Raw genomic sequence first — 16743 nt, 5'->3', positions numbered from 1 at the left:
GAGTGAGAATAGACCGTGTTTACTGCCCTGAGTGAGAATATACAGAGTTACTGCCCTGAAGGTAAGACCGACAGAGTTATTGCCCTGAGTGAGAATAGACAGTGTTTACTGCCCTGAGTGAGAATATACAGAGTTACTGCCCTGAAGGTAAGACCGACAGAGTTATTGCCCTGAGTGAGAATAGACAGTGTTTACTGCCCTGAGTGAGAATAGACAGTGTTTACTGCCCTGAGTGAGAATAGACAGAGTTACTGCCCTGAGGGAGAATAGACAGAGTTACTGCCCTGAGGGAGAATAGACAGTGTTACTGCCCTGAGGGAGAATAGACAGTGTTACTGCCCTGAGGGAGAATATACAGAGTTATACTGCCCTGAAGGTGAGACCGACAGAGTTACTGCCCTGAGTGAGAATATACAGAGTTACTGCCCTGAGGGAGAATATACAGAGTTACTGCCCTGAAGGTGAGACCGACAGAGTTACTGCCCTGAGTGAGAATAGACAGAGTTACTGCCCTGAAGGAGAATAGACAGAGTTACTTCCCTGAAGGAGAATATACAGAGTTACTGCCCTGAGGGAGAATAGACAGAGTTACTGCCCTGACGGAGAATAGACAGAGTTACTGCCCTGAATGAGAACATACAGAGTTACTGCCCCGAGGGAGAATAGACAGAGTTACTGCCCTGAGGGAGAATAGACAGAGTTACTGCCCTGAGGAGAATAGACAGAGTTACTGCCCTGAGGGAGAATAGACAGAGTTACTGCCCTGACGGAGAATAGACAGAGTTACTGCCCTGAAGGAGAATAGACAGAGTTACTGCCCTGAGAGAGAATATACAGAGTTACTGCCCTGAGAGAGAATAGACAGAGTTACTGCCCTGAAGGTGAGACCGACAGAGTTACTGCCCTGAGTGAGAATAGACAGAGTTACTATGCGGAGGGAGAATATACAGAGTTACTGCCCTGAGAGAGAATAGACAGAGTTACTGCCCTGAAGGTGAGACCGACAGAGTTACTGCCCTGAGTGAGAATAGACAGAGTTACTGCCCTGAGTGAGAATAGACAGAGTTACTGCCCCGAGGGATGATATACAGAGTTACTGCCCTGAGAGAGAATATACAGAGTTACTGCCCTGAGTGAGAACATACAGTTACTGCCCTGAGGGAGAATAGACAGAGTTAATGCCCTGAGTGAGAACATAAAGAGTTACTGCCCTGAGTGAGAACATATAGAGTTACTGCCCTGAATGTGAGACCGACAGAGTTACTGCCCTGAGAGAGAATAGACAGAGTTACTGCCCTGAAGGTGAGACCGACAGAGTTACTGCCCTGAGAGAGAATAGACAGAGTTACTACCCTGAGGGAGAATAGACGGAGTTACTACCCTGAGGGAGAATATACAGAGTTACTGCCCTGAAGGTGAGACCGACAAAAGTTACTGCCCCGAGGGAGAATATACAGAGTTACTGCCCTGAAGGTGAGACCGACAGAGATACTGCCCCGAGGAGAATATACAGAGTTACTGCCCTGAGAGAGAATATACAGAGTTACTGCCCTGAGAGAGAATATACAGAGTTACTGCCCTGAGGGAGAATAGACAGAGTTACTGCCCTGACGGAGAATAGACAGAGTTACTGCCCTGACGGAGAATAGACAGAGTTACTGCCCTGAAGGAGAATAGACAGAGTTACTGCCCTGAGAGAGAATATACAGAGTTACTGCCCTGAATGAGAACATACAGAGTTACTGCCCTGAGGGTGAATAGACAGAGTTACTGCCCTGAGAGAGAATATACAGAGTTACTGCCCTGAGAGAGAATAGACAGAGTTACTGCCCTGAAGGTGAGACCGACAGAGTTACTGCCCTGAGTGAGAACAGACAGAGTTACTATGCGGAGGGAGAATATACAGAGTTACTACCCTGAGAGAGAATATACAGAATTACTGCCCTGAGAGAGAATAGACAGAGTTACTGCCCTGAAGGTGAGACCGACAGAGTTACTGCCCTGAGTGAGAATAGACAGAGTTACTGCCCTGAGTGAGAATAGACAGAGTTACTGCCCCGAGGGATGATATACAGAGTTACTGCCCTGAGAGAGAATATACAGAGTTACTGCCCTGAGTGAGAACATACAGTTACTGCCCTGAGGGAGAATAGACAGAGTTACTGCCCTGAGGGGAGAATAGACAGAGTTACTGCCCTGAGTGAGAACATAAAGAGTTACTGCCCTGAGTGAGAACATATAGAGTTACTGCCCTGGGGAGAATATACAGAGTTACTGCCCTGAATGTGAGACCGACAGAGTTACTGCCCTGAGAGAGAATAGACAGAGTTACTGCCCTGAAGGTGAGACCGACAGAGTTACTGCCCTGAGAGAGAATAGACAGAGTTACTACCCTGAGGGAGAATAGACGGAGTTACTACCCTGAGGGAGAATATACAGAGTTACTGCCCTGAAGGTGAGACCGACAAAGTTACTGCCCCGAGGGAGAATATACAGAGTTACTGCCCTGAAGGTGAGACCGACAGAGATACTGCCCCGAGGGAGAATATACAGAGTTACTGCCCTGAGAGAGAATAGACAGAGTTACTGCCCTGAGGGAGAATATACAGAGTTACTGCCCTGAGAGAGAATATACAGAGTTATTGCCCTGAGGGAGAATAGACAGAGTTACTGCGCTGAGGGAGAATAGACAGAGTTACTGCCCTGAGGGAGAACATACAGAGTTACTGCCCTGAGGGAGAATATACAGAGTTACTGCCCTGAAGGTGAGACCGACAGAGTTACTGCCCTGAGTGAGAATATACAGAGTTACTGCCCTGAGAAAGAATATACAGAGTTACTGCCCTGAAGGTGAGACCGACAGAGTTACTGCCCTGAGAAAGAATAGACAGAGTTACTGCCTGAGTGAGAATAGACAGAGTTACTGCCCTGAGAGAGAATATACAGAGTTACTGCCCTGAGTGAGAACATACAGTTACTGCCCTGAGGGAGAATAGACAGATTTACTGCCCTGAGTGAGAACATAAAGAGTTACTGCCCTGAGTGAGAACATATAGAGTTACTGCCCTGGGGGAGAATATACAGAGTTACTGCCCTGAATGTGAGACCGACAGAGTTACTGCCCTGAGAGAGAATAGACAGAGTTACTACCCTGAGGGAGAATAGACGGAGTTACTACCCTGAGGGAGAATATACAGAGTTACTGCCCTGAAGGTGAGACCGACAAAGTTACTGCCCCGAGGGAGAATATACAGAGTTACTGCCCTGAAGGTGAGACCGGCAGAGATACTGCCCCGAGGGAGAATATACAGAGTTACTGCCCTGAGAGAGAATATACAGAGTTACTGCCCTGAGAGAGAATATACAGAGTTACTGCCCTGAGGGAGAATATACAGAGTTATACTGCCCTGAAGGTGAGACCGACAGAGTTACTGCCCTGAGTGAGAATATACAGAGTTACTGCCCTGAGGGAGAATATACAGAGTTACTGCCCTGAAGGTGAGACCGACAGAGTTACTGCCCTGAGTGAGAATAGACAGAGTTACTGCCCTGAAGGAGAATAGACAGAGTTACTTCCCTGAAGGAGAATATACAGAGTTACTGCCCTGAATGAGAACATACAGAGTTACTGCCCTGAGGGAGAATAGACAGAGTTACTGCCCTGAGGGAGAATAGACAGAGTTACTGCCCTGAGGGAGAATAGACAGAGTTACTGCCCTGACGGAGAATAGACAGAGTTACTGCCCTGAAGGAGAATAGACAGAGTTACTGCCCTGAGAGAGAATATACAGAGTTACTGCCCTGAATGAGAACATACAGAGTTACTGCCCTGAGGGTGAATAGACAGAGTTACTGCCCTGAGAGAGAATATACAGAGTTACTGCCCTGAGAGAGAATAGACAGAGTTACTGCCCTGAAGGTGAGACCGACAGAGTTACTGCCCTGAGTGAGAATAGACAGAGTTACTATGCGGAGGGAGAATATACAGAGTTACTACCCTGAGAGAGAATATACAGAGTTACTGCCCTGAGAGAGAATAGACAGAGTTACTGCCCTGAAGGTGAGACCGACAGAGTTACTGCCCTGAGTGAGAATAGACAGAGTTACTGCCCTGAGTGAGAATAGACAGAGTTACTGCCCTGAGGGATGATATACAGAGTTACTGCCCTGAGAGAGAATATACAGAGTTACTGCCCTGAGTGAGAACATACAGTTACTGCCCTGAGGGAGAATAGACAGAGTTACTGCCCTGAGTGAGAACATAAAGAGTTACTGCCCTGAGTGAGAACATATAGAGTTACTGCCCTGGGGGAGAATATACAGAGTTACTGCCCTGAATGTGAGACCGACAGAGTTACTGCACTGAGAGAGAATAGACAGAGTTACTGCCCTGAAGGTGAGACCGACAGAGTTACTGCCCTGAGAGAGAATAGACAGAGTTACTACCCTGAGGGAGAATAGACGGAGTTACTACCCTGAGGAGAATATACAGAGTTACTGCCCTGAAGGTGAGACCGACAGTTACTGCCCGAGGGAGAATATACAGAGTTACTGCCCTGAAGGTGAGACCGACAGAGATACTGCCCCGAGGGAGAATATACAGAGTTACTGCCCTGAGAGAGAATAGACAGAGTTACTGCCCTGAGGGAGAATATACAGAGTTACTGCCCTGAGAGAGAATATACAGAGTTATTGCCCTGAGGGAGAATAGACAGAGTTACTGCGCTGAGGGAGAATAGACAGAGTTACTGCCCTGAGTGAGAATATACAGAGTTACTGCCCTGAGGGAGAATATACAGAGTTACTGCCCTGAAGGTGAGACCGACAGAGTTACTGCCCTGAGTGAGAATATACAGAGTTACTGCCCTGAGAAAGAATATACAGAGTTACTGCCCTGAAGGTGAGACCGACAGAGTTACTGCCCTGAGAAAGAATAGACAGAGTTACTGCCCTGAGTGAGAATAGACAGAGTTACTGCCCTGAGAGAGAATATACAGAGTTACTGCCCTGAGTGAGAACATACAGTTACTGCCCTGAGGGAGAATAGACAGATTTACTGCCCTGAGTGAGAACATAAAGAGTTACTGCCCTGAGTGAGAACATATAGAGTTACTGCCCTGAGAGAGAATAGACAGAGTTACTACCCTGAGGGAGAATAGACGGAGTTACTACCCTGAGGGAGAATATACAGAGTTACTGCCCTGAAGGTGAGACCGACAAAGTTACTGCCCCGAGGGAGAATATACAGAGTTACTGCCCTGAAGGTGAGACCGACAGAGATACTGCCCCGAGGGAGAATATACAGAGTTACTGCCCTGAGAGAGAATATACAGAGTTACTACCCTGAGAGAGAATATACAGAGTTACTGCCCTGAGGGAGAATATACAGAGTTATACTGCCCTGAAGGTGAGACCGACAGAGTTACTGCCCTGAGTGAGAATAGACAGAGTTACTGCCCTGAAGGAGAATAGACAGAGTTACTTCCCTGAAGGAGAATATACAGAGTTACTGCCCTGAATGAGAACATACAGAGTTACTGCCCTGAGGGAGAATAGACAGAGTTACTGCCCTGAGGGAGAATAGACAGAGTTACTGCCCTGAGGGAGAATAGACAGAGTTACTGCCCTGACGGAGAATAGACAGAGTTACTGCCCTGAAGGAGAATAGACAGAGTTACTGCCCTGAGAGAGAATATACAGAGTTACTGCCCTGAATGAGAACATACAGAGTTACTGCCCTGAGGGTGAATAGACAGAGTTACTGCCCTGAGAGAGAATATACAGAGTTACTGCCCTGAGAGAGAATAGACAGAGTTACTGCCCTGAAGGTGAGACCGACAGAGTTACTGCCCTGAGTGAGAATAGACAGAGTTACTATGGAGGGAGAATATACAGAGTTACTACCCTGAGAGAGAATATACAGAGTTACTGCCCTGAGAGAGAATAGACAGAGTTACTGCCCTGAAGGTGAGACCGACAGAGTTACTGCCCTGAGTGAGAATAGACAGAGTTACTGCCCTGAGTGAGAATAGACAGAGTTACTGCCCCGAGGGATGATATACAGAGTTACTGCCCTGAGAGAGAATATACAGAGTTACTGCCCTGAGTGAGAACATACAGTTACTGCCCTGAGGGAGAATAGACAGAGTTACTGCCCTGAGTGAGAACATAAAGAGTTACTGCCCTGAGTGAGAACATATAGAGTTACTGCCCTGGGGGAGAATATACAGAGTTACTGCCCTGAATGTGAGACCGACAGAGTTACTGCACTGAGAGAGAATAGACAGAGTTACTGCCCTGAAGGTGAGACCGACAGAGTTACTGCCCTGAGAGAGAATAGACAGAGTTACTACCCTGAGGGAGAATAGACGGAGTTACTACCCTGAGGGAGAATATACAGAGTTACTGCCCTGAAGGTGAGACCGACAAAGTTACTGCCCCGAGGGAGAATATACAGAGTTACTGCCCTGAAGGTGAGACCGACAGAGATACTGCCCCGAGGGAGAATATACAGAGTTACTGCCCTGAGAGATAATATACAGAGTTACTGCCCTGAGAGAGAATATACAGAGTTACTGCCCTGAGGGAGAATAGACAGAGTTACTGCCCTGACGGAGAATAGACAGAGTTACTGCCCTGAAGGAGAATAGACAGAGTTACTGCCCTGAGAGAGAATATACAGAGTTACTGCCCTGAATGAGAACATACAGAGTTACTGCCCTGAGGGTGAATAGACAGAGTTACTGCCCTGAGAGAGAATATACAGAGTTACTGCCCTGAGAGAGAATAGACAGAGTTACTGCCCTGAAGGTGAGACTGACAGAGTTACTGCCCTGAGTGAGAACAGACAGAGTTACTATGCGGAGGGAGAATATACAGAGTTACTACCCTGAGAGAGAATATACAGAATTACTGCCCTGAGGGAGAATATACAGAGTTACTACCCTGAGAGAGAATATACAGAATTACTGCCCTGAGAGAGAATAGACAGAGTTACTGCCCTGAAGGTGAGACCGACAGAGTAACTGCCCTGAGTGAGAATAGACAGAGTTACTGCCCTGAGTGAGAATAGACAGAGTTACTGCCCCGAGGGATGATATACAGAGTTACTGCCCTGAGAGAGAATATACAGAGTTACTGCCCTGAGTGAGAACATACAGTTACTGCCCTGAGGGAGAATAGACAGAGTTACTGCCCTGAGGGAGAATAGACAGAGTTACTGCCCTGAGTGAGAACATAAAGAGTTACTGCCCTGAGTGAGAACATATAGAGTTACTGCCCTGGGGGAGAATATACAGAGTTACTGCCCTGAATGTGAGACCGACAGAGTTACTGCCCTGAGAGAGAATAGACAGAGTTACTACCCTGAGGGAGAATAGACGGAGTTACTACCCTGAGGGAGAATATACAGAGTTACTGCCCTGAAGGTGAGACCGACAAAGTTACTGCCCCGAGGGAGAATATACAGAGTTACTGCCCTGAAGGTGAGACCGACAGAGATACTGCCCCGAGGGAGAATATACAGAGTTACTGCCCTGAGAGAGAATATACAGAGATACTACCCTGAGAGAGAATATACAGAGTTACTGCCCTGAATGAGAACATACAGAGTTACTGCCCTGAGGGAGAATAGACAGAGTTACTGCCCTGAGGGAGAATAGACAGATTTACTGCCCTGACGGAGAATAGACAGAGTTACTGCCCTGAAGGAGAATAGACAGAGTTACTGCCCTGAGTGAGAATATACAGAGTTACTTCCCTGAGGGAGAATATACAGAGTTACTGCCCTGAAGGTGAGACCGACAGAGTTACTGCCCTGAAGGAGAATAGACAGAGTTACTTCCCTGAAGGAGAATAGACAGAGTTACTGCCCTGAGGGAGAATATACAGAGTTACTGCCCTGAGAGAGAATATACAGAGTTACTACCCTGAGAGAGAATATACAGAGTTACTGCCCTGAGGGAGAATATACAGAGTTACTGCCCTGAAGGAGAATATACAGAGTTACTGCCCTGAAGGAGAATAGACAGAGTTACTTCCCTGAAGGAGAATAGACAGAGTTACTGCCCTGAGGGAGAATAGACAGAGTTACTGCCCTGAGTGAGAATATACAGAGTTACTGCCCTGAGAAAGAATATACAGAGTTGCTACCCTGAGAGAGAATATACAGAGTTACTGCCCTTAGAGAGAATATACAGAGTTACTGCCCTGAGAGAGAATAGACAGAGTTACTGCCCTGAGTGAGAACATACAGAGTTACTGCCCTGAGGGAGAATATACAGAGTTACTGCCCTGAAGGTGAGACCGACAGAGTTACTGCCCTGAGTGAGAATATACAGAGTTACTGCCCTGAGAAAGAATATACAGAGTTACTGCCCTGAAGGTGAGACCGACAGAGTTACTGCCCTGAGAAAGAATAGACAGAGTTACTGCCCTGAGTGAGAACATACAGTTACTGCCCTGAGGGAGAATAGACAGATTTACTGCCCTGAGTGAGAACATAAAGAGTTACTGCCCTGAGTGAGAACATATAGAGTTACTGCCCTGGGGAGAATATACAGAGTTACTGCCCTGAATGTGAGACCGACAGAGTTACTGCCCTGAGAGAGAATAGACAGAGTTACTGCCCTGAAGGTGAGACCGACAGAGTTACTGCCCTAAGAGAGAATCGACAGAGTTACTACCCTGAGGGAGAATAGACGGAGTTACTACCCTGAGGGAGAATATACAGAGTTACTGCCCTGAAGGTGAGACCGACAAAGTTACTGCCCGAGGAGAATATACAGAGTTACTGCCCTGAAGGTGAGACCGACAGAGATACTGCCCCGAGGGAGAATATACAGAGTTACTGCCCTGAGAGAGAATATACAGAGTTACTACCCTGAGAGAGAATATACAGAGTTACTACCCTGAGAGAGAATATACAGTTACTGCCCTGAGGGAGAATATACAGAGTTATACTGCCCTGAAGGTGAGACCGACAGAGTTACTGCCCTGAGTGAGAATATACAGAGTTACTGCCCTGAGGGAGAATATACAGAGTTACTGCCCTGAAGGTGAGACCGACAGAGTTACTGCCCTGAGTGAGAATAGACAGAGTTACTGCCCTGAAGGAGAATAGACAGAGTTACTTCCCTGAAGGAGAATATACAGAGTTACTGCCCTGAATGAGAACATACAGAGTTACTGCCCTGAGGGAGAATAGACAGAGTTACTGCCCTGAGGGAGAATAGACAGAGTTACTGCCCTGAGGGAGAATAGACAGAGTTACTGCCCTGAAGGAGAATAGACAGAGTTACTGCCCTGAGAGAGAATATACAGAGTTACTGCCCTGAATGAGAACATACAGAGTTACTGCCCTGAGGGTGAATAGACAGAGTTACTGCCCTGAGAGAGAATATACAGAGTTACTGCCCTGAGAGAGAATAGACAGAGTTACTGCCCTGAAGGTGAGACTGACAGAGTTACTGCCCTGAGTGAGAACAGACAGAGTTACTATGCGGAGGGAGAATATACAGAGTTACTACCCTGAGAGAGAATATACAGAATTACTGCCCTGAGGGAGAATATACAGAGTTACTACCCTGAGAGAGAATATACAGAATTACTGCCCTGAGAGAGAATAGACAGAGTTACTGCCCTGAAGGTGAGACCGACAGAGTAACTGCCCTGAGTGAGAATAGACAGAGTTACTGCCCTGAGTGAGAATAGACAGAGTTACTGCCCCGAGGGATGATATACAGAGTTACTGCCCTGAGAGAGAATATACAGAGTTACTGCCCTGAGTGAGAACATACAGTTACTGCCCTGAGGGAGAATAGACAGAGTTACTGCCCTGAGGGAGAATAGACAGAGTTACTGCCCTGAGTGAGAACATAAAGAGTTACTGCCCTGAGTGAGAACATATAGAGTTACTGCCCTGGGGGAGAATATACAGAGTTACTGCCCTGAATGTGAGACCGACAGAGTTACTGCCCTGAGAGAGAATAGACAGAGTTACTACCCTGAGGGAGAATATACAGAGTTACTGCCCTGAAGGTGAGACCGACAAAGTTACTGCCCCGAGGGAGAATATACAGAGTTACTGCCCTGAAGGTGAGACCGACAGAGATACTGCCCCGAGGGAGAATATACAGAGTTACTGCCCTGAGAGAGAATATACAGAGATACTACCCTGAGAGAGAATATACAGAGTTACTGCCCTGAATGAGAACATACAGAGTTACTGCCCTGAGGGAGAATAGACAGAGTTACTGCCCTGAGGGAGAATAGACAGATTTACTGCCCTGACGGAGAATAGACAGAGTTACTGCCCTGAAGGAGAATAGACAGAGTTACTGCCCTGAGTGAGAATATACAGAGTTACTTCCCTGAGGGAGAATATACAGAGTTACTGCCCTGAAGGTGAGACCGACAGAGTTACTGCCCTGAAGGAGAATAGACAGAGTTACTTCCTGAAGGAGAATAGACAGAGTTACTGCCCTGAGGGAGAATATACAGAGTTACTGCCCTGAGAGAGAATATACAGAGTTACTACCCTGAGAGAGAATATACAGAGTTACTGCCCTGAGGGAGAATATACAGAGTTACTGCCCTGAAGGAGAATATACAGAGTTACTGCCCTGAAGGAGAATAGACAGAGTTACTTCCCTGAAGGAGAATAGACAGAGTTACTGCCCTGAGGGAGAATAGACAGAGTTACTGCCCTGAGGGAGAATATACAGAGTTACTGCCCTTAGAGAGAATATACAGAGTTACTGCCCTGAGAGAGAATAGACAGAGTTACTGCCCTGAGTGAGAACATACAGAGTTACTGCCCTGAGGGAGAATATACAGAGTTACTGCCCTGAAGGTGAGACCGACAGAGTTACTGCCCTGAGTGAGAATATACAGAGTTACTGCCCTGAGAAAGAATATACAGAGTTACTGCCCTGAAGGTGAGACCGACAGAGTTACTGCCCTGAGAAAGAATAGACAGAGTTACTGCCCTGAGTGAGAACATACAGTTACTGCCCTGAGGGAGAATAGACAGATTTACTGCCCTGAGTGAGAACATAAAGAGTTACTGCCCTGAGTGAGAACATATAGAGTTACTGCCCTGGGGGAGAATATACAGAGTTACTGCCCTGAATGTGAGACCGACAGAGTTACTGCCCTGAGAGAGAATAGACAGAGTTACTGCCCTGAAGGTGAGACCGACAGAGTTACTGCCCTAAGAGAGAATCGACAGAGTTACTACCCTGAGGGAGAATAGACGGAGTTACTACCCTGAGGGAGAATATACAGAGTTACTGCCCTGAAGGTGAGACCGACAAAGTTACTGCCCCGAGGGAGAATATACAGAGTTACTGCCCTGAAGGTGAGACCGACAGAGATACTGCCCCGAGGGAGAATATACAGAGTTACTGCCCTGAGAGAGAATATACAGAGTTACTACCCTGAGAGAGAATATACAGAGTTACTACCCTGAGAGAGAATATACAAAGTTACTGCCCTGAGGGAGAATATACAGAGTTATACTGCCCTGAAGGTGAGACCGACAGAGTTACTGCCCTGAGTGAGAATATACAGAGTTACTGCCCTGAGGGAGAATATACAGAGTTACTGCCCTGAAGGTGAGACCGACAGAGTTACTGCCCTGAGTGAGAATAGACAGAGTTACTGCCCTGAAGGAGAATAGACAGAGTTACTTCCCTGAAGGAGAATATACAGAGTTACTGCCCTGAATGAGAACATACAGAGTTACTGCCCTGAGGGAGAATAGACAGAGTTACTGCCCTGAGGGAGAATAGACAGAGTTACTGCCCTGAGGGAGAATAGACAGAGTTACTGCCCTGAAGGAGAATAGACAGAGTTACTGCCCTGAAAGAGAATATACAGAGTTACTGCCCTGAATGAGAACATACAGAGTTACTGCCCTGAGGGTGAATAGACAGAGTTACTGCCCTGAGAGAGAATATACAGAGTTACTGCCCTGAGAGAGAATAGACAGAGTTACTGCCCTGAAGGTGAGACCGACAGAGTTACTGCCCTGAGTGAGAATAGACAGAGTTACTATGCGGAGGGAGAATATACAGAGTTACTACCCTGAGAGAGAATATACAGAGTTACTGCCCTGAGAGAGAATAGACAGAGTTACTGCCCTGAAGGTGAGACCGACAGAGTTACTGCCCTGAGTAAGAATAGACAGAGTTACTGCCCTGAGTGAGAATAGACAGAGTTACTGCCCCGAGGGATGATATACAGAGTTACTGCCCTGAGAGAGAATATACAGAGTTACTGCCCTGAGTGAGAACATACAGTTACTGCCCTGAGGGAGAATAGACAGAGTTACTGCCCTGAGTGAGAACATAAAGAGTTACTGCCCTGAGTGAGAACATATAGAGTTACTGCCCTGGGGAGAATATACAGAGTTACTGCCCTGAATGTGAGACCGACAGAGTTACTGCACTGAGAGAGAATAGACAGAGTTACTGCCTGAAGGTGAGACCGACAGAGTTACTGCCCTGAGAGAGAATAGACAGAGTTACTACCCTGAGGGAGAATAGACGGAGTTACTACCCTGAGGGAGAATATACAGAGTTACTGCCCTGAAGGTGAGACCGACAAAGTTACTGCCCCGAGGGAGAATATACAGAGTTACTGCCCTGAAGGTGAGACCGACAGAGATACTGCCCGAGGGAGAATATACAGAGTTACTGCCCTGAGAGATAATATACAGAGTTACTGCCCTGAGAGAGAATATACAGAGTTACTGCCCTGAGGGAGAATAGACAGAGTTACTGCCCTGACGGAGAATAGACAGAGTTACTGCCCTGAAGGAGAATAGACAGAGTTACTGCCCTGAGAGAGAATATACAGAGTTACTGCCCTGAATGAGAACATACAGAGTTACTGCCCTGAAGGTGAGACCGACAGAGTTACTGCCCTGAGTGAGAACAGACAGAGTTACTATGCGGAGGGAGAATATACAGAGTTACTACCCTGAGAGAGAATATACAGAATTACTGCCCTGAGGGAGAATATACAGAGTTACTACCCTGAGAGAGAATATACAGAATTACTGCCCTGAGAGAGAATAGACAGAGTTACTGCCCTGAAGGTGAGACCGACAGAGTTACTGCCCTGAGTGAGAATAGACAGAGTTACTGCCCTGAGTGAGAATAGACAGAGTTACTGCCCCGAGGGATGATATACAGAGTTACTGCCCTGAGAGAGAATATACAGAGTTACTGCCCTGAGTGAGAACATACAGTTACTGCCCTGAGGGAGAATAGACAGAGTTACTGCCCTGAGGGAGAATAGACAGAGTTACTGCCCTGAGTGAGAACATAAAGAGTTACTGCCCTGAGTGAGAACATATAGAGTTACTGCCCTGGGGGAGAATATACAGAGTTACTGCCCTGAATGTGAGACCGACAGAGTTACTGCCCTGAGAGAGAATAGACAGAGTTACTACCCTGAGGGAGAATAGACAGAGTTACTACCCTGAGGGAGAATATACAGAGTTACTGCCCTGAAGGTGAGACCGACAAAGTTACTGCCCCGAGGGAGAATATACAGAGTTACTGCCCTGAAGGTGAGACCGACAGAGATACTGCCCCGAGGGAGAATATACAGAGTTACTGCCCTGAGAGAGAATATACAGAGTTACTACCCTGAGAGAGAATATACAGAGTTACTGCCCTGAGGGAGAATAGACAGAGTTACTGCCCTGAGAGAGAATATACAGAGTTACTGCCCTGAATGAGAACATACAGAGTTACTGCCCTGACGGAGAATAGACAGAGTTACTGCCCTGAGGGAGAATAGACAGATTTACTGCCCTGACGGAGAATAGACAGAGTTACTGCCCTGAAGGAGAATAGACAGAGTTACTGCCCTGAGTGAGAATATACAGAGTTACTGCACTGAGAGAGAATAGACAGAGTTACTGCCCTGAAGGTGAGACCGACAGAGTTACTGCCCTGAGAGAGAATAGACAGAGTTACTACCCTGAGGGAGAATAGACGGAGTTACTACCCTGAGGGAGAATATACAGAGTTACTGCCCTGAAGGTGAGACCGACAAAGTTACTGCCCCGAGGGAGAATATACAGAGTTACTGCCCTGAAGGTGAGACCGACAGAGATACTGCCCCGAGGGAGAATATACAGAGTTACTGCCCTGAGAGATAATATACAGAGTTACTGCCCTGAGAGAGAATATACAGAGTTACTGCCCTGAGGGAGAATAGACAGAGTTACTGCCCTGACGGAGAATAGACAGAGTTACTGCCCTGAAGGAGAATAGACAGAGTTACTGCCCTGAGAGAGAATATACAGAGTTACTGCCCTGAATGAGAACATACAGAGTTACTGCCCTGAAGGTGAGACTGACAGAGTTACTGCCCTGAGTGAGAACAGACAGAGTTACTATGCGGAGGGAGAATATACAGAGTTACTACCCTGAGAGAGAATATACAGAATTACTGCCCTGAGGGAGAATATACAGAGTTACTACCCTGAGAGAGAATATACAGAATTACTGCCCTGAGAGAGAATAGACAGAGTTACTGCCCTGAAGGTGAGACCGACAGAGTTACTGCCCTGAGTGAGAATAGACAGAGTTACTGCCCTGAGTGAGAATAGACAGAGTTACTGCCCCGAGGGATGATATACAGAGTTACTGCCCTGAGAGAGAATATACAGAGTTACTGCCCTGAGTGAGAACATACAGTTACTGCCCTGAGGGAGAATAGACAGAGTTACTGCCCTGAGGGAGAATAGACAGAGTTACTGCCCTGAGTGAGAACATAAAGAGTTACTGCCCTGAGTGAGAACATATAGAGTTACTGCCCTGGGGGAGAATATACAGAGTTACTGCCCTGAATGTGAGACCGACAGAGTTACTGCCCTGAGAGAGAATAGACAGAGTTACTACCCTGAGGGAGAATAGACAGAGTTACTACCCTGAGGGAGAATATACAGAGTTACTGCCCTGAAGGTGAGACCGACAAAGTTACTGCCCCGAGGGAGAATATACAGAGTTACTGCCCTGAAGGTGAGACCGACAGAGATACTGCCCCGAGGGAGAATATACAGAGTTACTGCCCTGAGAGAGAATATACAGAGATACTACCCTGAGAGAGAATATACAGAGTTACTGCCCCGAGGGAGAATATACAGAGTTACTGCCCTGAGAGAGAATATACAGAGTTACTACCCTGAGAGAGAATATACAGAGTTACTGCCCTGAGGGAGAATAGACAGAGTTACTGCCCCGAGGGAGAATATACAGAGTTACTGCCCTGAGAGAGAATATACAGAGTTACTGCCCTGAGGGAGAATATACAGAGTTACTGCCCCGAGGGAGAATATACAGAGTTACTGCCCCGAGGGAGAATATACAGAGTTACTGCCCTGAGAGAGAATATACAGAGTTACTACCCTGAGAGAGAATATACAGAGTTACTGCCCTGAGGGAGAATAGACAGAGTTACTGCCCTGAGAGAGAATATACAGAGTTACTGCCCTGAATGAGAACATACAGAGTTACTGCCCTGACGGAGAATAGACAGAGTTACTGCCCTGAGGGAGAATAGACAGATTTACTGCCCTGACGGAGAATAGACAGAGTTACTGCCCTGAAGGAGAATAGACAGAGTTACTGCCCTGAGTGAGAATATACAGAGTTACTTCCCTGAGGGAGAATATACAGAGTTACTGCCCTGAAGGTGAGACCGACAGAGTTACTGCCCTGAAGGAGAATAGACAGAGTTACTTCCCTGAAGGAGAATAGACAGAGTTACTGCCCTGAGGGAGAATATACAGAGTTACTGCCCTGAGAGAGAATATACAGAGTTACTACCCTGAGAGAGAATATACAGAGTTACTGCCCTGAGGGAGAATATACAGAGTTACTGCCCTGAGTGAGAATAGACAGAGTTACTGCCCTGAGGGAGAATAGACAGAGTTACTGCCCTGAGGGAGAATAGACAGAGTTACTGCCCTGAGGGAGAATAGACAGTGTTACTGCCCTGAGGGAGAATAGACAGTGTTACTGCCCTGAGGGAGAATATACAGAGTTATACTGCCCTGAAGGTGAGACCGACAGAGTTACTGCCCTGAGTGAGAATATACAGAGTTACTTCCCTGAGAGAGAATATACAGAGTTGCTACCCTGAGAGAGAATATACAGAGTTACTGCCCTGAAGGTGAGACCGACAGAGATACTGCCCTGAGGGAGAATAGACAGAGTTACTGCCCTGAGAGAGAATATACAGAGTTACTGCCCTGAGAGAGAATATACAGAGTTACTGCCCTGAGAGAGAATAGGCAGAGTTACTGCCCTGAAGGTGAGACCGACAAAGTTACTGCCCCGAGGGAGAATATACAGAGTTACTGCCCTGAAGGTGAGACCGACAGAGATACTGCCCCGAGGGAGAATATACAGAGTTACTGCCCTGCCCTCCTCAATGTATCCTCCTCTTCAGCTAGGTACAGGAAAGAGAAGTATCTTCTCCCCCTCTCCACCTCCTCACCTGGTCAGCATATCGTCCTCCAGGCTCCTCAGGTATGTACAGGCCAGAGCAGTCTCTGGTGAAGCCGCTGTGGGACCAGTAGGCATAGTCAAAGCAGAAGGAGCGTGGGCTCTGGCTGTTCCGAGGGTCCTGGATGGTGATGGTGCTGGAGGCCATAGAGATAATGCAGCGGCCGCCCGCGTCCCTCTCTCTCTGGGCACGCGAGGGGAGAGACGTGGGGGT

The 16743-nt window shown here is 47.1% G+C and overlaps 1 protein-coding gene across 1 annotated transcript in view; it reads right to left on the bottom strand.

The window, feature by feature from the left end:
- The window catches only part of kif28 (kinesin family member 28), a 34919-nt gene that overhangs the window by 17941 nt on the left and 235 nt on the right, over window positions 1-16743 (bottom strand). The window contains 1 exon segment of the mRNA XM_065025071.1: window positions 16522-16713. Coding sequence (XP_064881143.1) covers window positions 16522-16713 — 192 coding nt within the window.

This window comes from Oncorhynchus nerka, linkage group LG12, assembly GCF_034236695.1.
Source record: "Oncorhynchus nerka isolate Pitt River linkage group LG12, Oner_Uvic_2.0, whole genome shotgun sequence".
NCBI lineage: Eukaryota > Metazoa > Chordata > Actinopteri > Salmoniformes > Salmonidae > Oncorhynchus > Oncorhynchus nerka.
Note: the sequence above shows the minus strand (reverse complement) of the source record. Positions and strands in the feature narration are given on the sequence as shown.